Source organism: Haliotis asinina, chromosome 5 (assembly GCF_037392515.1).
Source record: "Haliotis asinina isolate JCU_RB_2024 chromosome 5, JCU_Hal_asi_v2, whole genome shotgun sequence".
Classification (NCBI taxonomy): domain Eukaryota; kingdom Metazoa; phylum Mollusca; class Gastropoda; order Lepetellida; family Haliotidae; genus Haliotis; species Haliotis asinina.
The window spans coordinates 40,227,563-40,253,039 of NC_090284.1; the positions used below are offsets into that span (position 1 = coordinate 40,227,563).

Below are 25,477 nucleotides of genomic sequence, written 5' to 3' on the forward strand. Positions count from 1 at the left end.
GTAGAGCCACAATAGGGAGATCCTACTGTTGAACAGATATCAGGGGAGTCATAATCACTCTTCACTATTGCTGCATCTACCGTTTGCTTATTTAACCTAACAAGCTGGTATGTGGGAGTTTAACCATGCATATGTCTTTTTGTTTTTGATAGTAGATGAATCAATCATCACAACCATTCTCCTCTATTATAATAAATATCATCGATCCATTCACCATAGCTCCATCCTCCATCTCTGAACTCATTTAAATCTGTCTTGTTACTCTCACATCAAAAAGTTCCTTTCACCAGTAGAGTTATTGGCATTCTCAATTCCTCTGGAAAATGTCATAAGCCTTGGTCGCACAGGATAGCATTGATTTCCAACATTGAAATCCATAATCATTTTTTAATATATCACACGTTCAAAGTGTACGTGGCACTCAGCAATATTTCAGCTATATTGTGGTGGTATGTAAATAATCAAGTCTGGACCAGACAATCCAGTGAACAACAGCATGAACATCAACCTACACAACTGGGATACGATGACATGTGTCAACCATGTCAGCAAAGACTAAACACTCTTACTACAAATATGAGTAACTAGGCCTAGATTTTCAAAGTCCTTTCACTGCTAACATAGTCAATAGTTAATGTTTAGGTATGGCACGTATGACTATCTTAGCACTAAGAGAACTTCAAAAATCTAGGTCCTGAAGCCTAATCATTACCCAGATCTCATTGGGTCTCTTCATTGAGATCTGTCATTGAGACAACAATGTGATGAGTCAGTTCACAAGCTAGAAGTTGTTTGTATATGAGGAGTTTCAGGACAAATAAGTAAACTAAGTTTTTGTGAATATACTGAGCAGGTGGCTCGATTCCTGGCATGTCAAAATATATTCTCAAAGTTCCACAAGCTTTCTTTGGGTCAATTAGTGTCATAGTGGGCTCATGGAGACGCCTTGCAGAGACTTAGTAATCAGCCGCAGTATCACTCTGTGTCTGCAGCTGCCATCTACTTCAGAGATTTCCGTCCTTCGCAGGCCTTACAGACTTGTATAAAATCTTTGAATGGCAGTTAGACGTGATATAGACAGAGGATGGAAATTTATGGATGTCAATTTCTCTTGTATATTTTATCAGGTGACATAGTCAATCATGGGTTGATCCAGAAACTGGAAAAAGGGGTGTGTTCTGGGGTTTCGAACGCCTAGAAACCTCACTAGGGTGTGTCAACGCAAAAAAAGAAATGTTCAGTGTGGTCATAAGTCTTTTTCAAAAGGGCAAGGGGGTTGGGGTTTGAACCCCCTGAATGAAACCTAACATCCCCCCACCCTCCTAGGTTATGAATTTCTCATCTGATTGGTGCTCCCTTTCAGTTCATATAGAATTCTTCACTTCTATCAAATAAACAAATGTAAGTGTTCCTATATTCTTGCCCAGGTTTTCACGAGGTATGTATTGCACTGTGGGTGAAAATTTGGAAATAAATAAGGGGACACTTGTGCTTATTCCCTTATTTGTATCCATGAGTATATTCAGAGATTAAGGGTTCCTCTAGGTTGACATCTAACAAGGGTCAGACTTTGGGATAGGAAGAGAATGTGTTCGATCCACATACCCAGCACCAACAGCACGATCAAGACCCACCTGACGGTAGTTCAGACTAATCTCCCCATATCTCATGAATAGAAATCATGTGTGATTATCACGGCTTATGCCTCAGCAAGAGGCTTAGGTGTTGGTGAGAGTGTCTTCAGAGAATGTGTATTATTTCCCTATAATATCATCTCCTGACAACAAAGGAGCAGGTTGTCAAACATGGCCAGGAGTAAGGTGGACATAGATCAGGGAGACAAGGCGAGAGAAGATTTACATGAGCATGTTTTGTTGTTGTGTTTGGACATTAGGAGTTTCTTGTGGAGCTGTCGCAAGATTTATTGGAACACACTGACATGTTCAGACAGTACATGGAGACAGAATGAACAAATGTCAGTTTATGCAAAAACATACAGGACTGTTTGTTGGATCAAACAGGCTTGTCAGTAAGAACAAATTATGATCTTCTGGCAAGATCTCTGTATCAGAGATAACATACAGCTTTACAATTGTTACAGCTTTACTGCTGATCTGGTGTCTCTTTTTCACTTTGAAACTGTGGTTAAAAAGGAAGAGGACCTCGTCACAAAGTATTTTACAGGATGATTTTATTACTTGCTTTTCATAATGAAATAATGAAGTATTTGTGTTTATAGTGATCAAGGAAATTATTTTCATGTGTCCAATTTTGGTTATTGTATATGTTAACATGCATATGATTTCATGCCAGCCTTGGAAATGTTTCATGCAATGAAAGTCTCATACAACAGGAGAGTTGTAGTTGTATTAAAATAGTCATGTCATTGTATCTCAGAGTGAGAGTAAGAGAGTAACGTCTGTAATAACAATCTTCTTTTAACAAGCTCAACACCCTGGGGAGTATTCAGCTCATGCAGCCTGTGAGTTATCACACAGCCTCATCTACACAAGGTACCCATTTGCAGCTGGGTGGACTGGAACACATAGTCACTAATTTGTCCAGTGTTACTGCACCCTACTACACCTGTAACTTGGTGTCTGCACATGTTCTTATGTCCCCATTCTGGTCATAACCATCAGATGAGAGGGTTCTTTTAAGTGCACAGGATTTTGACAACACGGAAAGAGCCTGCAAGCAATGATAGCTCCAAGATTTTCATACCCAGTCCCAAGTGGGCACCTCATGAGCTTGGTGCCTCCAAGTCAACTTGCCCACCTTGGCCCCTTTTAGAGGGGATAATGAATAAAGCAAACATGTCCTTTTATGAGATGATTAAAACTGCTCAACAGATAATGCACTGTGAGACCTGTCCTATTAATGACAATCAAAGCAGCATGTTTGTCTATCCAAGTTTATCAGAAGACAATGATGTAGTTAGCATGTTACTGTGTCCAGGACAAGGCAACATAACTTACTCAATGGTGGACTCCAGCGAGTCATACAACTGTCAGGTATCATTGTTCTCTTTAACAACATTGTTTTCCATTAGCACTGATAATGGTGTTGTGTATTTTTTTCTGATTTGTCTTCTTTTGAACCTCCAAGAACATTGTGATGAACCTACACCCATTACAAGTCACATTTCCCAACCAACCAAGGCCAAGGGCCATTTTACAAAAATCTTGTATACCTAAGATGTCGTAAGTTTTCTTGTAGCAGTCATACCTCCTATGTTTCAGTAAAGGAGGCATGAATGCTACGAGAAAAGTTGCGACATCTTGGCCTTACAAGACCTTTGTGCGGTAGGCTCCCGGCATCATCATGAAGCTAATCACACAATATGGGTTCACTAGAATGTACATTTTCAATACCAGTGAATGAAGGTATAATGTATTGTTCATTTTACACCTGAATGTTGTTTCAAAGTCTATTGTAAACCAAAAGTCTCTGTGTTCTGTAATCTGATTGGTTGAAAAACATAATCAAATGGGATTTGATTCCCGGCAATTGCAAGACTATTCGCTGCATATTGAGACGTAGAAACATCTCAAACAATTGTTTCGTTGTGTCATCAGCAGTGTTGAAGTCATTCAAATTACATTGTGACGTAATGTCAGAATTACATCACAAATGAGCAGCTCCAGCTGCTACAATGGGAACCAGCTGAAACAGCCAGATGATGACACTTCATTGCTGTACGCGTACTCGATGTCAATGAGAGCAGACAGTAATACCCTTTGGTTTACCTTTTTGTTCACAATGTCGATAAACGCTGTTGGTTCCAAATGTATTCCCGTACTTCAAATACTCAATAACACCCGGAAATTGGCCAATGCATAATGTTTTTTCCTAATTCGAGATGCTTAACACTTCAGCAAACGTCAAGTGCATGCATATATTGCTAACAACTTTTTAAACACAGTTAGAAAAAACTGGGATTTAAAACCCAACATCCTAGCTCACAGACTTATCAAAAGGACACATTTTTTCTCAGTAAAATGCTACAATTTGGACAAGTGAGCCACCCAGACCCCTGTAACACACCTAACCACACAGTTTGTATGCAAGGGGCCATTATGCCTAAAGATCACTCTCAACTAACACACCACATTCACACTGGTGTTGAATGGGTTTCTGGAAGAGATCATGGTAATGTGAATGTTACAATCACCTCACAGGCAGCTTGGGCCGTATTCTCCCCAAGGAGCTGAGAATGAAAAGTCAGTGCAACTTGATCCATTTTCCAGGGAAATAATAATGTTACACCAGGAATAATTGCTTGTATGTAACTATTCAGAATATAAATGAACATGACACATATTATTCTGTTTCTGGTGAGGTGTCGTAAGGCTTCCAAAGCTTCTGGTCCTCATATGCAAGCATAGTTATTGTCAGTGTGTCAATATATCTCTGTTGAAAGCCTGTGAGGTAGCTATTGCAACATTGTCCCTTTTCAGCCTCTACCACTTAACAGGTGGCACAACGTTGGGTGTCATGTTCTTGTATGTGAATCAGACATCAATGTAACAATTCATCTGTGTATAGCCTGATCTGAATTCACTGATGTATTCATACATTTTAATCTACAACACACACAGTATTCATATATCTATTCATATTTTAGTTCTGTAGTAAAAAAATAATATTTATGAAATCTGTTAATAAATGCAAAAGCATTAACTCAGTGCCAGAATTCACATATGTATTTATACATTTTAATATGTAACACACATTGATCTATACAATGCACATTGATCTACTAAACAATATTCTAATGTTCATTTAAAAAAAATTCTATTTATGAAATTTATCAATAAATGTGCCAGAATTTACTCATTTTGTTCATACATGTTAATATGTAATGCACACTGATCTATACAATGCACCTTGATCTATCAAACAATATTCTAGTTTATTATCAATTTTAAAAAAGTAATATTTATGAAACCAGTCAACAAATGCAAAATCAATAACTATCACAACTAACAGATGTATTCATAAGTATTAATATGCTATATCAACTGATCTATGAACTCTTATTCCAATTTGGCATCAATTGTGAAAAACCACATTGAAGAAATCACAGCAAATGCAGCAACAGTAACTGATCAAGTTAGCTATAACACTAAGTATCACAACATACAGGACTGGAACCAAATCCACAAAACGTAGCACTACGACATTTGCAAGCCTATGGTAAACTGTAGGGTTACAATAAGATGTATTGTTACAAATGCTTTGTTAAGTCTTTGAAGGGCATTTAGAAGTGAAGTGCATAAGGATGAAGATTTTATGGATATCAACATCAGGTGATGAAGGAGTAAGCATTAACTCCGAAACGTTGTGTTCTCATATAAAGAAGTTGATATCCATAAAATCTTCATCCAAATGCTTTGTTGTTTGGGACGCAGGACAGGTTTATACCTTAAAACAATGAACAAACTCACCAATCTCTGATGCAAAGCAACCTTTTGTTAGCAATCACTGCACTCTCAGAGTAACCTTTTCAGTGTGCTGCTTCTGAAGTTTGTATGGGAAGGTACAGATGTATACTGATATTCATTGTAACATTACACCTCTACAGCTTAAGCTCTTTTAAACACTGACGGGTATTGCATATCATTGAAAAACTTCTGGAACAAATTTAAGCCACTGCATTCAGGAATTACTGATAGTTATTCAACCTGTTCAGAATTCAACAGTTCTCTTTTGTACTCAATGAGACTTGCCACATCCCTCAATCGATTCACCAACTGACTCACCGACTGACTCACCATGCATCCATCAAGACAGATAAAAACAATAACTGACCTACCCTTAGGAAAACCAAGCACATAGCAATCACGAAAGGCCTATCAGTAATAAGCTAGCCTCCTCGTGCTCAAGGAAGAAATGTGAACGATTACACTGATAAGTCTCTCCCCTTCTGAACCCCCAGTAGATGCAGACGTAAAACTTCAGCCCCTCTCATTACTCCATCATGAAGGTTGTTGCCAAGATGGCTATCTTACACACATTCCCTACCACATACTCTCACAGTCCGTCTGCTCCCTCTCAACCCTGGCTTACCATTCCATAAGATGAATCAACTTTATTCCAGCTGAGACAATTCCCTAAACACACATGCTAAAGAGCTGCTATCTCGTTGCATCAGAGTCCATCATGTTGCTCCGTATTCAGACATTAGGTTTTGATGCTGTTCATGTCAAGAACACAAATGTTTGAATGAAACTCGGGACAGACTCCAGATATCATCATTAAATGTCCAGTGTGCAGTGACATGGTCTAATCCTATCACAGAGTTACTGTCTGAATAAAGCTGAGTTTGCAATATGAAAATCGAAAATAAAATGCAATGCCAATGATGACTGAATAATTGAAAGAAATAATACTTATTTTATGCTATTTCTTATTTATGACATTTATATCATCCTGCAGCTGAGGTCAGGCAAAACTCTGAGTTTTCGTTGTGAGTCTTAAATTAACACTCAGACAGGTCTAGTGACAAGGACTATCTACTCCAAGTGGCCCTTCTGTTGACAATTGTGATATCTCCTGAAGAGGAATCTATTCTGTTGACGAGACATGCAAGAGTTACTGGGGACCTTTTCCTCACCTCTTGAACAGGAATCTATTCTCTTCTCCAAACCAAATAGGAGATGTGCAAATGTTCCTTAACGGGAGAGGCCTTCAACCTTATATCCTGTACAGGAATCTTTCTTCTCCACTAAACCTACTTCCTTCACCAAACCCAGAAGAGACATGCAAGGGTTACTGGGGATCTGTTCCTCATTTCTTGATGAAGAAATTATTCTCTTCCCCAAACCCAATAAGAGATATGAAAAGGTTACTTATTGGGGGAGTCCATCAACCTTATCTCCCAGACAGGAATCTTTCTTCTTCATTAAACCTATTCCCTTCACCAAAACCCAATAGGGGACATGCATGGGTCACTGGGGCCCTTTTAACTGAACTGGAACCTGTTTTCTTCCCTGAACCCCCACATGAGTCATGCAAGGGATTCTAGGGGCCCCTCTGCACCTGGGATAACAAATGAAATGTTGCTAGGGGTTCCTTCCTCATCTTGAATCTTTGAACAGCTCTTCTCAATACATTCCTATGGTGTAACTTCCAATTTCTACACATCACAAAACCCATTATTATTGCATTTTTCATTGATTCAACATTAAACACAGTTATGAAAACAATAACAAACATTAGAGACCCGGTTCTGAGATTCAATATTGCTATTATTAAATTTTCTGCACTCTACATCCCTGCGATGCAATAAATGTGCAATAATATTCCCATTTACTCCAAAAATCATCTCCTAACTACATCCTTCCCACCATTCCTTGTTCATTTCACCATGGACAATGGATCGCTTTAACCGCAATCGACAACCGTCCGAGTCAACATACTGCTTTTGTGTCCTTGTCAGACTTACTGATCTCATTATCATGTCAAACAAGATTCCATTTCGTTAATTTTCAGAATATTTTCAATTTACTCCTCAAATCAGTGCAAGGAGGTCCAGCATAAAATGTTTATAATGACATAGCATTCTCCAGTCAGTTATTGTGAACCAGTTTAATGATAAAGTTAATTTATTGTCAATGAGGAAATGAATACGAATCCAACCTATCGTCATGCCATAAAAGAGTGAGCATGACATACAACTATACCCAATCAACCATCTTATACTGACCATCGAATCCATTTAGTTTTCCCTTACAACCAACATAAGTTGCTGGGGAACCATCATAACCTAGTATCCCCAGAGGGCAACACTACACTGGGAATGTAACCTAATTAATAATTTGTCTTCACCAAAATTCTAATCTCTGTATTAAACTTCCCATTAACTCACTCTCGATACACATAACAATCAACAGGATTAATGGTATCAGATTTTGATTCATATTGAAAAACAAGTTTTCAACAAAAATTACCTGAAAAATAGATAAAAGTGTCAAGTGTTGTTCTTTGGACATTGATGTGTGTAATATTCATGTGTAATATGTAGTCGAGAGACCTCTTCCACTGTCTGCACAGAAACAAGATTGTAATGATGGTGTTTCTACAACAAATTAACACAACCTTGTTCTTACACAACTTAATCTCACAGCAGATAACCCCTTTCTAAACTGTCCTTCAAAACAATGATTAATCCATATATACTACATTGACAGAGCTTAAGTCAATATTTCTGTGATAAGAATAAACGCCACTCAATAGTATCCGGAACAGCAATGAAGTGCTCCCTGCAAAGCAGCTTGGCAATCGACAAGCTGTATACCCCCTACAGTCTTCCTTTACCCCTAGTCATTCACACACCACCCCCTACCTGTTTACACCTGGGGCACCTGTCTGCATTAATCAGCAACAGGTACAGGCACCAGGTGAGGTCATTCCACTTCCCTGTTAATTAATTAACAGATACCTTCATACACGAGTGACAACATTTGAGAATTCTTTTTTTTGTGGTTGTAGTTTCATTGAATTATCAATGTGACTGACTCCTTGTGAAATTGTTTGGTCTACAATAATATTCAGGTGATGGCAAAAGTCTTAATTCAGTTGATGAAGTTGAAATTATGGGGCTGCAGCATCATTTGGTGTGCTAAAGTGGTATTTATTAAAATACCTCTGTTTCAAACATAATTACTGGGAATCTCCTAAACTCATAAACAGGCAATCCAATTTGAAATCATTATATTTGACTAAAGTTTTTAAAATGTCTGCCTGATCAAACAAGACCATTAAAAAATAATATTGAAGAAAATAGTTTTGTGAATCACAACACTTAATAAGTGTGAAATATTCTTTCTCTGCAGTAGGTGAAAACAAAATCAATTAAGGTCCAAACAGACAGATTAACTGTAGTAATGTGAAAAAATCAGTGCTTAATCTAAACAGGTAAATCATAGTAATATACTGAACAAAAATTAATTTGGGATATATGTACATTTTGAAATTATGAATAATGATGTATTTATTCATTGAAATGCTGACAAAATATCATTCATAAAAATGCCAATATCTTAACTTATTTTGTCCAAAATACTATAGAGTCAAGTGTCCTTAACATGTTTTGAATTGTATATGTATCACATTATCACCTTTCCGACAACTCAGTAAGAGTTAGAAATCACATCACTGATGAGACAAATGACAGACATAGTCTACAGCAAATTCTTTAGAAGACCAATGAACCTTGATCTCTTAACTCCAAATCCCAAGCATATCAATAGGCTATTTTCATTAGCAAGTCCAATACAACAGAACTACCAATTACCACCCATAAAAACTCCATTCAGTGTTAATGAAATTGGCTGTCATTATTTGCTATTCACGTCCCTGCATCGCCAATCTACCTTCTTCCAGGTGTGTGGCTGTTTGCACCTGGAGGTGGGTCAATTACTTGCCTACATGCCTGAAAATCTCATTATTCAAAGCCTGTTTTGTAACAATGAATCAGACTTAAACCCTGCGTCTCAACTACCACTAGATTAATCCTAGTCCTGTTGTTGTGTGTTGCAGATAACCCAGCAGAGTGTCCCTAGTCATGAGGGCTGCCAGGGGTAGATTGCACAGATTGAAGGAACTCATCCAGCTCTGGTGATAACAGTACTCCATATTCAGAACTGAGGGATTGATAACGGGTGACAGGTATCAAGATGGATGAGAACACGCTTGCCTATCACACTAAGCTTCACCAATGGTATGAGCTCCACAGACTTAACCGTAGTGGAGACATGGCCAGTCTCAAGCTCCCAGAAGATGGAGCTCATCTCACTCCGCAGAAGGCTGTTGAAATTGACCTTTGGAGAAAGGAGGTCAATAAAATTTTTGTGAAACCAAAGAAGATTGAGAAGAAATCTGAATTCTGGAGATGTCATGTGAGCGCTCCAACCTCGGCTACAAAATATTACAACAACTCTGACCCACGACGGGTTAAATCAGCCAGATTCTTCTCAAACAGGAACAAAACAGTTGATATCAATGCTTTGCCATCTCACTTGGCTGAAATGTCCATCCATTACAACCGTGAAAGAAGAGGCGTTTATACACCAGGGTTCTCATCTGAAGATCTGCTGGTTAAGGGTAAGAAGCAAGAGCTTCACCTACCACAATTTCTCCGAGCAATCCGAGGTCAAGGGTCAGATGAAGGGATGAATCAAAGAGGTGGCACCCATGTTTCCATCCCACATCCTGTACGTGATTGTGAAGTTTCAACCAACAATGAGTCCGGTGTATGCACAGAGACAGTTGACGAAGCTCCAGACGGCCAAAAAGCTATTGTCTGTGATCGCTCTCAGTCAAACAACCTCCTGAATGTCATGTCTATCGATGACTGTAAAATGGGTCTCAGATATCGCCCACAACGAGTGATTAGCTCTCATGAGCTGGAAAGATGTGATGATTCAATAAATGATGAAAGTAACATAGATGAAAATGGGAATGCTCATCCCTTACGAATTAGCCAAGGGACAGGATCAGGAATGACACCAGTCTCCCAAACAAGAATAAATTCATTACTTTCTGCTCAGAGAATAAAACACAAGCACTTGGTTATAAATGGCAACCATGTGGCTCCAGAACGGCCTCAGTCGGCAATCCTGACTCGAGCCTTTGACACTATCCTACAAGAAAACTCCATGCTGTCGACCCCACTGCACCCAAAGGAGGTTCGTTTCTTTGCTGGCAGCAAGGACCTGGGACACTCCACCAATGGTAAGCATATTTATCAAAGACTAAACTCAACACTTAAGAACAAAATGAACAATGTGGTGAAGGCACGGTGTGATGGTTTAAGACCAAAGGACTCAATAAGCGCTCATGTGCAATACAATGGAACAGACAGCCTTAAGTTCAGTAAACGGTCAACAGCCACAGAATCTCTTATCTCTGATGATGCTAAGCAGCTGTAAGGGAACTTGTGTGGAATGAGTCAAGGTCAAGGTCACAAGGTTCTCCAAGTCCTAGGATAAAAGAATCCTTTTACTCGCATTATGTCGAACAGCTGTAAAAAAAATCTTTGCATGACATGTGTTGAGTTCTTGGGGTCAAGAGGATGACAGAATCTGAGTTTGATAATGCCAACAAGTTGTAACCTTTGTTTGAAAAGTGTTGTGGCTTCCAAGGTAACAAAGATGACATAACCTTTCAACTCTTATGACCCTGAAACCTGACATCTGTTCTCCTCATGAATATGACAAAATCCTTTGACTGAAGATACTTACAGCTGTAACTAAACCTTTGTTTGGAACATTTTTGATTTTTCTAATATTGGAATGAAAAGGAAATCCTACACTGTCTTTGAAATGTGTTGATAATGCAAAGGACAACCACAATCCATCAGCTCTGAAGATGCTGAACAGTTTTTACTATGTTATTTGACAGAAATGTGTTACTCTTGGAGGGATGTTTACAGTTTCTTTGAGGATAGAGATCAGTGTTGTCCATATTCTTTTTCTACTGTGTGAGGGAGCCTGGATTATATCATACTGGGTAGATATTTTGTGGTAAGTTTCTTAAACCATATAGACACCTAAGGTACTTTAGGAATGAATGGTGTTGTTCTATTCACTAATGATCAAATTTGATGAACTTTGTCCTGCACTATTCACACTGAATGGAAACATAAGAATAGTCTCCATCTGTTCAGATTTTGTGTGTGAGTAACATCTTTGTGAAATGGTGGCTGAAAGTCACAGCCGAAAATGCAACTTAATAAAATGTTTGGTTACCATGGTTACTTATTGTATCAATATCTCTACAAGTTTCATACTGTCTCTGCATTAGGGGGCAGTGGGTAGCTTCGTGGTTAGAAGCATTCACTAGTCACACCAAAGGTCATGATTTGATTTCCCAAATGGGCAAAATGTGTGAAAACCGTTTCTGGTGTCCTTGATATTATGGGACAACTGCTAAAAACAGTCTAAAACCATATTCACTCACTAACTCTGCATTCTGTAATCACATGCATAACACAGGAATAAGTAATTGTGAGAATAAAATTCATAACTATTCAAAATAACAGAAAGATACTAAAATGATAAATTATCAAAAGTGACAGTTACAAAGTTGGATACAATATCTCAGCGAGAATATTTTCTGGAAGCATTTTCAAAGGGAAACAGTGAATAAAATTTCATACTATTATTTACCAAAGCATAAACAATGATTTTTCAACATGAATTCTATACTCAGTTGATTTATACATCAACTGAGTATAAACCAAGTTTCTGCAGAGTGTATTCAGTCATATCAAAATCTGAAATCTGTTGATAAAAATTCTAAAGGTCTCCAACAAATATCATGGGCTCATGTACCCTTGAGGTTTGTTTATGTTACTCGAGTATTTATCTTACCGAACACCTGAATTTTAATTTTGAACTGTTTGAAGCACTTCTGTTGAATGCGAGGCGAATCCCCATTTTGCAGACGACACAAGGTAAACAGATTTAAAGTTATCTCCCTTTCATTGATTTTCAATCGCAATTTCCATGCTTCGTGCGTGATTCAAAGTTACTTGAGACAAAGAAGTACTACCATGAAGCACCAGATGAGTTTGGAATTCCCAGCGGTGTACATTGAAAATAATACATCGCCTGTAAGCAGGGTACATTAAAAATAATAGAATAGTGCTTAGCCAATCAGAAAGCGCCATTCATGTGTGAGGTAAGATAAATGTTGATTAACCTCTTGCCATTCGATAGGTAAGATGATTCCTAACACATGTGAAAATTTTAGATCTTACGAAAATTCTATTCCTATTCTATCACTAGGACTCAAGAAATACGCTCATCATCCTTTATAAGACTGATATATGATACAATCTCAGTTACTATGGTGAAGCATGGGACCTATGTTCTCCTGCGAGATGTTTACCAAAGGCCTAAGTTTCATTTCCATATTTTTCACAAATCCTCTGTCAAGGAGAGTATATAAATGTTTGACATGTTCATCTTTAACATGTAATCAATGCAAATACCATCTTCAACTAAGACAGGAAAATGACAATTTCAGTTATTCCTTTGATACATGGGTCAAAGTTTGCAAGTGAGATATTTATAAGGGTTTCTCTGACATTGATAAAAGCCTATATCTTTCTGGAAATAGTCGATTTAACCATCCCCTGCAACTGTCTGAAGGGCTTAATGTTCGTGTCATTGAATTTGGATTAACTTAATACCTTACATGCAGGAATGCTCAAAATGTATCCCAAAGAATATAAATAATGTTATAAAAACAACAACAACAACAAAAAGAAGACCCAGGACATCATTACACGAAAGGAAAACTAAAAATCAAATACAAAAGTTATAAAGTTTATCATGCATTTGTGTTCACACAGATATCTAAAACCACACTCACAAAGATCAAATAATGACGATTTGTGCATGCATGCAAAAAGGCTATTTGATTGTTATCAGGATTTTTAACATAGTATGACTTGTTTTATTGTTTCAAATGTTACTTGCAGGATATTGAACTGAAATCAACACTGAAAACATTTTCATATTTCTTTCTGTCAGCCTGCCTTGATGCATATCGGTCCATAAAATATAACAAGGTATGGTTAATGCCATATCCTTTCCACTAAGAGCAGTAAACACAGCCAAGTCTAGTCCACAGGGACAGGCCTAACAGAATTTAAACAATTTAACATTCTGAAATCATTCAGCAATAATAATACATCTTCATAAAACCCATTACAATCCTTTCAGAGCTTGTACAAAACTTTAAACTAACATTTTTTTTGTAAATTCATTTGCATTGTAGTGTAACCATGGAAACCACCGAGTCTTTTTAGACATCTTAAGACTTACAATGGACACAATGTGTGTAAAGGAAACGTGAGGTGTATCTTTGTGTAGCATCACATTTCAACACAGTAGTCATTGATGGGCATTTGTTATAAGACCTGTCCTACTTCTGTGATAAATAATGCTGCTTGTTGTACCAAGATTGTACAGAGGCAATAAATACTGATATACAACAACATGATCTTAGTGTGTCTCTGCAAGGCAACACCAACACAATAAATGCAACTTGATATCTGCAACTTGTATCAAATATATATTTTGTAGTGCTCAGAACATTTCAGATATGATCCATCAGTTGAACCTGTTAACTGTGACATTTGGCAGTCATTCAAAATGATTCCCAGCAAATGATAACTGTATACAGCCAAATTTGCGCGACCATTCAATTTTCGCAAACTTCACATCAGACTTCACGACACGAGAATAAAAACACACAATGCTATAGACGTATCTTACACTCTATTCAGATAAGTCAACAACACAAAAACAATACAGGTGTCATTGCTAAATCACCTGTCACCGCTGGGCTAATCTCGATTAACACGGCTCAGTCACATTTTATTTTCATTGCTCTAACACCCAATTAAAGGATTCTTTTTGAAATCAATGACATTTGTTTTTAGATCAGTACACAAATCTGTTTACTTTATAACAACTCCATTTCCACGCACCTGCGTGTCTTGTAATAACATTCAGAGATGCTCTTTGTAACAAGATAACCTCAAGAAAATAAGAAGGTGCGAAAAGGTTTAGTGACTGGCGAAATCTGAAAGGAGCAGTAAGAAGACAGTTTACAGTAGTTGTGTTCAAATTCTATAACATTCAGTACCACTATGAAATATACCAGTATATTTATGGAATCTAGCTTTTTCATGGGCCTTCAGTTCCTAGGCATCGGCATCGGCATCGGCATCGGCATCGGCATCGGCATCATCATCATCATCATCATCATCATCATCATCAAAGTCTTTATTACGTATGAAGGCCAAAGGCCTCTATATACATCATAATATACATCTTCGAAAGAGGCATTAAAACATGAAACAGTTCTTACAGGATTAAGCATTTACCTGTGTACCTGTGTTCATTTTCCCTTTAGTTACATCCCCAATGTGAAATATCAGAGCACATATATGTACATGTGTGTCAGTACTGTATTTTGTATGAAAATAATTCTAATACTACTTTCTATTATTCTAACTTTTCTCTTATTTTGGATGCATAACAGATAAAACGAATCAATCTTTCATAGTTTTTGCCGCATCTTGTAAACAGAATGATTTAACAAGTGGTTAAATAAATTTACAAAACAACTGCTGTTTTTACTATAAAAGCTAGGATTTACCTTTTTTTAACAATATTTCAGCAATATCATGCTAGCTGATACTGTAACTAGAATGTGCAAAATGCTAGTCAAAATACATCTTGTTTGGTTCTGTGTAAAGACAACACAAATTATGTCATTTTTGAAACACCATCATTATAGAAGAGTCATCAGTGGTGTCATCAATAGGGCATGTGAGTAATTACAAGATGAATTATTCAAATTCATAATCATAGAATCACAGCAAGCCACAAGTCCCTTTTTGCTAACTAGCCCCTGTTAAGCAACAAAATAGCTATGTACACCCTTAACATGTCATTCTAGAGTGAGTGAGTGAGTGAGTGAGTGAGTGAGTGAGTGAGTGAGTGAGTGAGTGAGTGAGTGAGTGAGTGAGTGAGTGAGTGAGGTTTTACATCACTTTTAGCAATTAATAATTCCATAATAATATCACTGTAGTGGACTGCAGGAGTGGTCATCACATTGTACAAAAGTGGGGAAACAAGCCTGAATCATCTGAATTATGACCAAATACTTCTGCCACTTGGCTACCCCACAATTCCTCAAATTGCATGACAATAATAAAGCACTTTAGCCAAATGGTGGTACGATGGGATGAAATGGGATGCAATGTTTCATAGAGGATTAGTGTGCTCACATAGCAATATCAATGCATGGGGCCGCTTGTACTAATCTGGATTAACACTGTTATTTATACAGCTAACCCATTGAGATACAACTTGCTATACGTTTAACATGAATTGCCCAGTCAGACACAGTACACTAATTCTCGCTCGCTAAGTCCTAGTTTAGCCAGTTAATGCCTAGCACTAGTTGACAACTACAACAAGTTTGGGTATGACATGCAGAGGGATCGATCAGCCGACATTCAGCTCTGGGCAGATGTTCTATGTGACAGTCCTCCATGTATGAAGACAAAGCAAAGCTAATTTTAAATTAGCAGGTGTAAACATTTTTCCTAACATTCTGGTCAATGTTGGGATTCCAGGATAGAATGAGTCCCTGTCAGCAATGCTTGGTCACTAAGCTGATTGTGTGCTAACAGCCAACAACACTGGATATTGCTCATGATATTAATCACTGGTTTGTTTATTCTTTTATTCACATGTAAATAAATAAACAAAATGTCAGATGAAATGAAACTCTTCAACATGCCATACCGTTAGAAGTTATAAACAACTCAGAAGATACAAGAATTCATCTCGGTTCTTATACAAAGATCCAGCAGCAAATAGTCAAACAAATTATAACTGTCTTATTCTTATTTTCTTAAAATTAGTTACTTTTGTATCACTTTCTTGTTGATTAGACCAGAACGGAAATTGTCTATTCTAATTCTGGAATACTGACCATCATTTTCTGTAGGTTTTAAGAACACAAAATAAAATCACCACACAAAATCTTATTTCTGGATTGAAATTGGATTGTTGTCCATTTTGACCCAGCGTTGCCATTCTGATTACACAATAACAGCTATTGATCAGCACAAGATGTTGCACTGTTTATATTGTTGTTGTGTTTACTCTAGCAACTGCCCCACCCTTCATTTGTGTGAGAGAGAACTTCCCTTTGCAGTTGTGCCATATTGATTAAAGCATCAATAATTAATCCAGTAAGAATGAACATCACATCTGTTGGTTAACCACATGCAAAACAACAAACACTCTGGAATAATGGTTGTTCATGCTTGAGGATATGCACATCAACAAAATCATTTTCAAGCATGATTAAATTGCAAGCTCTGCAGATTTTTTAAATCTATTTCTAAATAAGGAAGTACAAACAATCCACCCATTGTTTTCTCTCCCAAACAGGAAAATGAACACGATTTAGGCGTGCAGCATATAATAAACCAAATTATCAATATGACCAACAGTTTTTTTCATAATGAGAAGGATATTGCTCATCAGGTTTGTTCAGGGAGATATTTTCAGGAAATACTTCAGGAACAAATATTTTATGGATTTATCATCTTGAAATGAATTGCTCAAAAACCATATGTACTTTTTACATTACATTTTTTATTTTCAACTCATTGGCCAAGCACAAATTATGGAAACATTCAATAAAACACAAGACAGATGAGATCTGCTTAACAAAAAGCACTTCTCATGCTCAGTGTAGCATATTCATACTTTGAAGAGCAAATAATGAACCAACATATCTTCATGATTGTTATTTGGCCTACCAAATTGTTTCGCAATAATACCTTTTAATCAAGTTATGAATAAGAGTGAATGAGTGTGTATAATTTTATTAAAGCATATCACAGTGAGAAACATCAAAAACGAGTTTCACATGTTGTACTCATGTGAGGGATTGAACCCAGGTCTTTGGCATGACTATCAAACACAAACCTCTTGGGTACCCCCTCACAGTCAAAACTGCCTGCAAATCCTTGTGAATTAGAACTGATATTGTTTAGTTTGGTTGTGTTGCTGTATCCAATATTCCTGCCATCTGACCAACATCCACAACAATTAATCCAAATATAAATATATTTAAGGAGAACGATCATATTTCAAGACTTGGACCATGCTTGCATGAAAATATGAAACATACCTATAACATAGATCCAAAAGTTGGAGACACAAACAGTGATTCCCTAGGAAAACATGTCATGCTTAGCGGGACATCTTGGTGTTGCTGATTCTGCTTCATATAAGGCAATTTTTATTGAAATTTGTCAATGTACTTATATATATCTAGTTTGAAGTAACAAATTGGTTGAAACTGTCAAGGATGAATGTGCCTAGAAACCTGATTCACTGTCATAAAAAGTAAAAGCAACTTGACATGATAAGGGGAACTTAGGGACAAATCTATTATAAGGTATGTGGCATTCAGTTTAGCTGATTGCACAATCACACACATCTTCCTTTTATTGTGACAAGCATATGATCCTGGAGGTCTGTTCTTCCCTAACATTACCACAAATAGGTAAGCATATGTATCTCAGGACCAAGCCTAGCTCTGGAATCTCAGATATAAGATATAAGCATTAGGCACTGGGAATGATTCTGTTTTGGAATCTCAACAGTGAGACAAGCATGGGCTACAGAGGACATTTACTGCACTCTAATTATTGCAATGAGACAAGAACTTGAGATCCGGTCTGCTCTAGAATGACCAGAGAGAGATTACACTGGGTACTGGAAATGATTCAGCCCTCAACTCAACAGTGAGACAAGCATCAACAACTGAGGGCCTTTTCTGTCCTGGTATCACTGTGAGAGACATCCTTCAAATGTTAAGGGACTATTAAGGTGTGGAATTCCCTTGGCTGTCAAGCCCACAGACAACATCAACAGGAATCCTGTTATTGGATTCCATGTACTTTGATGAACAGATTGTGGCAATGTCCCCATACCCTTCTTGGATACATGTCTAAAACATGCAGCAATGACCAATGCATCATCCTTCCATTATTCTTGGGCAATGAAAAGTCAACCCTCCTCTCAGTATTTGCACAAACATATCAATACAGTCCCATCAATATCTGGCAGAGCCCATGATGATTCTTACATCTAAAGCAATTTGCAGGAGTTCTTCTGCAATTACTCAATAATCAAGCTTGAAATATTGATTTGATGAAGAAAGGAAGCTGTTGTACACTTAATTTACATGAAAACAACTTTGTGCTTGCTCTCAGGAGAGTCCACGGTATTGGTCGCATCTTTTTCACCTAGGATCGATGACTCAGCTTGGATTTATAGATTGAATAATATTTTCCTTTGAGAGCTGTAAAGTCAGTGACATTTACATTCATCCATTTACGGACATACAGGCTTCTGTGTAATTCTGTCTGAAAGCATGTAATGGCCTACTGGTTTAATATTTGGAATATGAACTGAATGGGCGAGAAATGGGCATGTCTTTTAGTTACATCACAGCATGAATGCTTAATGATGGAGGACAGCTTGAAATCATGCAGGAGGTGGATGCTGGAGTCTACAGGTTTGGGTTCTGACAAACCACAATCATAATTAGGGTACTTTGTTTGAAATGATGGTTTCAGGTGCTTCTCTAAAAATCAAAGGCACAGACTGAACCTTATCTAGGTATAAAGTACACTTTCTGAATTAAATTTTAGTGGGTTCACACCAAGATACTGCTCACGTTATCTCCCCTTGATAACCTTGGTAACAGTGTTAAATCTGTCCTATTAATTAAGAGATGTGCATCAGCATCAGTCATCCATCAGTGAAATAGTTTCTCTGCTTGAAAAGATTTGTTAGACAATTGGATATCATTCCTCATGAAGACACAAAGTACCATGATGTCACCCATCACCCATTGGGTGTTATCCCTAGCCTGTTCAAGTCACTGACACAAAACAGTAGATGGGTATTTGTGCCTGATTTATCTGTGAATTTGGACACAGAAATGTGCACCTCTTGACATTTTCATCTTACTGTGTCTACATCTGTTGCTCAGTCTTCCTCTTCCATGTTCATCCCATGAGGATGCCTTTCGTCTTCTCACGTCTGCTTCAGTCATAGAATATGGTTCTCCAGCCAACAAGTAAAGCACTCCATTTCATGGCTTATCCAGATACAGCTAAATTTGCAGCTTCAATTTCAAACCTTTTCCTTTTCAGCATGAGTCAAGAGTTAAAGGGACAGCTCTGGCCATTCAGTCAAATCCATAACACTTTTTAAATGACTGTTATGAATTTCTGCCTTCTGGTCTCTGTTTCAAAATTATGTATTACAGAATTAATAGAACTCCAATGACATTTGTGACTGTGATTATTATATCATTATATTATGTACTCTGATGATTCATCACTATATTGTTATTCGTTTGTGTATATAACACAATAATACTAATAATAATGGATAGCATTTATATAGCGCTAATCTCCGTAAGGACTCTTTGCGCATTTCTCTCACAAAAATTGGATGGAAAAGTACACATTAAGAGAAAGCCTGTTTGAATAGGAATGTTTTTAAACCAGTCTTGAATGAACTTAGAGAAGGGGAATTGTGCAGTTCATTTGGAAGAGCATTCCAGACTGAGGGCGCACTGTATTTGAAAGAGCGCTGTCCTGCTGACTTTAAGTTGCATTTTGGGACTTTTAACAGTTTCTCACTGGAAGAACGGAGAGTTCGTTGAGCCTTGTATGTAGAAAGTTCTCTGGACAGATATGGCGGTAGTGAACAACATAATTTAATTTTTTTTTTGTTACATGCATCGTATTGGCTCTTTGAATTCAAGAGAAATATCCCTTGCAACACAATATAGTTTGTCATCATAGTTGCAGTTTGCAGACATAAGTGGGGAAATGTAAGGTGTTGATTTTACCCCACAATATCCCTAACTCACAATAAATGGCAGCATCGAGCTTCAGCAGTGCAGTTAATGCAAAAGATGTTATACTTGGCATTGCCCTTTCTCAGTTAAATACAGATTCAATTTACTTTGGGGGAGTCAAGTCCATCTGGGATTCAGTCTTACATGTATACTATTTTACTTAATGTTGCATGGGTGAGACAATAAACGTTAAGCTGATAAGAACATGCGATTCATTTAACCCCAAACTTCCACTTTAAGGGTATTTCAGATATTTAAAACATATTTTGTCTCTTAACATTGCAGAGGCAATAACATGAAAGAGCCTGTTAGCCCTGAATGGGGATTTTCATATTTGTGTAACCATTGGCAGATTTGAAGTCACAGTCATACCAGCTTCTAATAAAACTAAAGATTATCTTAAACCTTAGAACGTAATAACTGTATTCATGCTCTAAGTATATTAGTTTAAGCTAAAAAAGACACTTTATATAAACACATGGATGTAGAGAAAAATAAAGTTTCTAAATCAGGGTTATAATATACCATCCATTTCAAACAATATGAATTACATACTAGCTATACATGTTTATTTCAATATTTATACAGCCCGAGATGAACAAAGCTGCAAGGCTCTCTTATGTCTTAGATATTGTCCCAACCATAAATACTATATTTAACATTGATTTTAACATTATTTCAAAGTTTCTAACAAAGACTGAAAACAAGCAACTGGTGTGTAATAATTTCTACAGTGATGCAGACAGGCAGCCTCTGCTATTTCTGACTCAGAAGGGGGCATGGGGTAGCCTAGTGGTCAACGTGTTCGCTCGTCATGCCAAAGACGTGGCTTTGATTCCCCACACAGGTACAAAGTGTGAAGCCCCTTTCTGGTGTCCACCACTGTGATATTGCAGAAATCTGCTAAAAGAAGCATTAAACCAAACTCAGAAATGGTTATTGTGACAGGAAACCTTCAAATGACAAATCACGGCAGTTGATATCAGCAAATAATTACATGAGAACATTTCAGAAGGAGATGAATAGTGAAAATATTTGGCAACCACTCAAAGAATTTATATCGATAGAAAGAGAGGATAGGAAATAACTTGAAAAGTGTACTTTTCTTACAAATAAATATTGAGCATAAGAAATAAAATAGCCCCTCATAAAAATTCTTGGCCCCAAGAATGATATTAACATTGAAATAGAGTAACATCAATAGAATTTGATCAAGCAGTTGCTGTTGCATAACCTCAAAGTGCTGTCCTTTGAACAAGTTAATTATTTTACAAGCTTTAACAAGAGATAGGATCAATGCAGTGCTGCCTGTGTTAGAAAACGCCAGCCACTTATTGATCCAGCTCATTAAGTGAGGCTCATAATGATCCCCTCTGATAATGGCTGTTCTGCTTATCGTAACCATCACACCGATTTCACTGACAGTCAGATCAACAAATGTGAACAGACAATGATCTGAAGGAGGTTTTAATTTGTCACTGTGGCACTTAAGAGCTGTACATATTTACTAGCTGAAAAACCTTTCCTGTTCATCAATTACAGAAGTCTCATCCAGTAAATGCTCACATAATAAGATTGAAGCACTGTGCTTTCACGAGCACATAGCTGACATAACAGGGATATTTGTCCTGAATGATTAACACAGTTATTGAAAGGAGGCTAATAAAGTTTGTGGTGATATACCATTACATATCGCAGTGAATGATAACGAGTGATTATTTCCCAATTATCTCTCATATCAACACTTGGTGAATGACAGCTGGAAGTATTTCGGTGGCGCTGATTGTAAAGATAGCTCTATATACAGTGGAATTGGTTCCAATGGGTCTATCTTGAGTCTAATCCCTTGGCCAAAGCTATTACCTATTGTGATGTTGCATAATACATATAAGAAGACCTTTCAGTTCTCAAGCTGATACAGCTAATGATCTGTACTTAACCAACTTCTGGTAATCGAGGACGATCAGACATGTCACAACCTTATGATGGAATACAGTCAGTGAGAGGTGTTTTGAGCTGAAGTGTGTATGTGTTGCGAGGTTTATCACTACAGTGAGTGAGGGTTGCGAGGATTATCACTGCAGTGAGAGACTGCTGTGACGTTTATCACTACAATGACGATTGTTAGGACTATCACTACAGTGAGTGACGGTTATCACTATAGTGAGTAATGTCAGGTTTATTACAACAGTGAGTGAGGGTTGTGAGGTTTATCAGTACAGTGACTGAAGGTTGTCAGCATTTATAATCACTGCTTTCAGTGAGTGCTGTGAGCCTTATCACTACTGTGACAGTTGTAAGGATTATCACTGCAATGAGTTATCACTACTGCAGTCATTAATGTGAGGTTTATAACTACAGAGTGAGGGTTGTGAGGTTTATTACTACACAGAGTGAGGGTTGTGAGGTTTATCACTATAGTGAGTGAGGGTTGTGATGATTGTTACGACAGAAAGGGAGGGTTGTGAGTTTTATCACTACAATGACGGCTGTAAGGATTATCACTACTGTGAGTGAGGGATGTGAGGTTCATCAGTATAGTAATGTGAAGTTTACTACTACAATCAGTGAGGTTGTGAGGTTTAACACTACAGTCAGTGAGCTTTGTGAGGTTTATCACTACAGTCAGTAAGCTTTGAGAGTTTTATCACAACAGTTGGAGGGGGTTGTAAGGTTTATGGCTATAGTAGTGTGAGGTTTATTACTAAAATTAGTGAGGGTTGTGAGGTTTATCACTACAATGAGTGAGTAATGTTAGCTTTCTCACTAAACAGTGAGGGTTGGGAGGTTTGGTACTACTGTGAGCGAGGCTTCGGAGATTTATGACTATAGTGAGTGAGGGTTGTGAGGATTATCACTTGTGTGTGTGTGTGAGGGTTGTGAGGTTCAGCACTATAGTAATGTGAGGTTTATTACTTCAATCAGTGAGGGTTGTGAGGTTCATCACTATAGTGAGCGAGTAATGTGAGTTCATCACAACAGTTGGTTGAGGTTGGAAGGTTTATGGCTATAGTAATGTGAGATTTATTACTACAATTAGTGAGGGTTTTGAGGTTTATTACTAAAGTGAGGAAGGGTTGTGAGGTTTATCACTACACTCAGTGAGGGTTGTGATGATTATTACTATAGTAAGTAAGGGTTGGGAGGTTTATTACTGTTCTGAGCAAGGGTTGTGAGATTTGCATGGGTTCTGAGGTTTGTCAGTGCAGTGAGTGAGGGTTGTGAGCATTATCGATGCAGTGAGTGCTGTGAGGTTTATCACTACAGTGAGTTACCATTTATGACTATAGTAATGTGAGGTTTATTGCTATAGTTTGTGAGGGTTGTGAGGTTTATCACTACAGGGAGTGAGGGATGTGAGGTTTATTACTACAGTGAGTGAGGGTTGGGAGGTTTATTATTGCTGAGCGAGGGTTGTGAGATTTATGTGGGTTCTGAGGTTTGTCAATATAGTGAGTGAGGGTTGTGACCATTATCACTGCAAGGAGTGCTGTGAGGTCTATCACTACAGTGAGTGAGGGTTGTGAGGTTGATCACTATAGTGAGTTATATGTGGTTTATCACAACTCTGAGTGGGGTTCTGAGGCTTATTACTACAATTAGTGAGTGTTATGAGGTTTATCACTACAGTGAGTCAGTAATGTGAGTTTTATCTCTACAGTGAGTGAGGGTTGTGATGTTCATCTGTACAGTGAGGGAGAGTTGTGAGGTTTATTAGTAATTTAAAAGTGAGTAAGGGATGTGAGCTTTATCACAACAGTAAATGGGGCTTATGAAGGTTTATAACTATAATGAGTGAGGGATGTGAGGTTTATCACTACAGTGGGTGAGGGTTGTGAGTTTCATCACTACGAAGAGTGAGGGTTGAGAGGTTTACCATCAAAGTGAGTAAGAGATGTCAGGTTTATGACTATAGTTAGTGAGGGTTGTGAGAATTATCACAACGGTGAGTGAGGGTTGTGAGGATTATCACTGTGAGTCAGTAATGTGAGTTTTATCACTACTAAATGAGGGTTGTGAGGTTTATTACTACAGAGAGTGAGGGTTGTGAGGGTTATCACTTCACTGAGTTAGAGTTGTGATGATTGCTAAAGATTATCACTGACGTTCTGGGTTCTGAGGTTCATCTGTACAGTGAGTGAGGGTTGTGAGGTTTATTAGTAAAGTGAGTAAGGGATGTGAGCTTTATCACAACAGTAAATGGGGGTTATGAAGGTTTATAACTATAATGAGTGAGGGATGTGAGTTTTATCACTACAGTCAGTGAGTAAAGTTAGTTTTCTCACTCAACAGTGAGGGTTGTGACTTTTAGTAAGACTGTGAGCGAGGGTCGTGAGATTTATGACTAGTGTCAGTGAGGGTTGTGAGGATTATCACTGCAGTGAGTGCTATGAGGTTTATCACTACAGTGACAGTTGTAAGGATTATCGCTACAGTGAGTGAGGGTTGTGAGGTTTTTCACTATAGTAATATCAGGTTTATTATTACAGTTAGTAAGGGATGTGAGCTTTATCACTACAGTGAGTGAGGGTTGTGAGGCTTATCACATCAGCCAGTGAGGTTTGTCAGGTTTATTACTACTGTGGGAAAGGGTAATGAAATTTATAAGCATAGTGAGTGAGGGTTGTCAGGTTTATCACTTCAGTGAGCGGGGATTGTGAGATTTACGTGGGTTCTGAGGTTTGTCAGTATAGTGAGTGAGGGTTGTGACCATTACCACTGCAAGGAGTGCTGTGAGGCTTATTATTACAGTTAGTGAGGGATGTGAGGTTTATCACTACAGTGAGTGCGGGTTGTGAGTTTCATCACTACAGTGAGTGAGGGTTGAGAGGTTTACTACTAAAGTGAGTAAAGTATGTCAGGTTTATCACTATAGTTACTGAGGGTTGTGAAAATTATCACAACAGTGAGTGAGGTTTGTGAGGTTTATTACTACTGTCAGTGAGGGGTATGAGATTTAAGACTATAGTGAGTGATGATT

The 25,477-nt window shown here is 37.8% G+C and overlaps 2 protein-coding genes across 4 annotated transcripts in view; one reads left to right on the top strand and one right to left on the bottom strand.

Annotated features, from left to right (window-relative positions):
• Positions 1 to 11,760, top strand: part of LOC137284437 (uncharacterized) — a 42,497-nt gene extending 30,737 nt beyond the window's left edge. For both annotated transcript variants that reach the window (XM_067816234.1, XM_067816235.1), the window contains exon 2: positions 9,547 to 11,760. In XM_067816234.1, the coding sequence (XP_067672335.1) occupies positions 9,684 to 10,937 (1,254 nt within the window). In that variant the 5' untranslated portion in view covers positions 9,547 to 9,683 and the 3' untranslated portion in view covers positions 10,938 to 11,760. The remainder of the gene's footprint in view (positions 1 to 9,546) is intronic.
• The window catches only part of LOC137284436 (GPI inositol-deacylase-like), a 388,474-nt gene that overhangs the window by 310,901 nt on the left and 52,096 nt on the right, over positions 1 to 25,477 (bottom strand). The window lies entirely within an intron of this gene.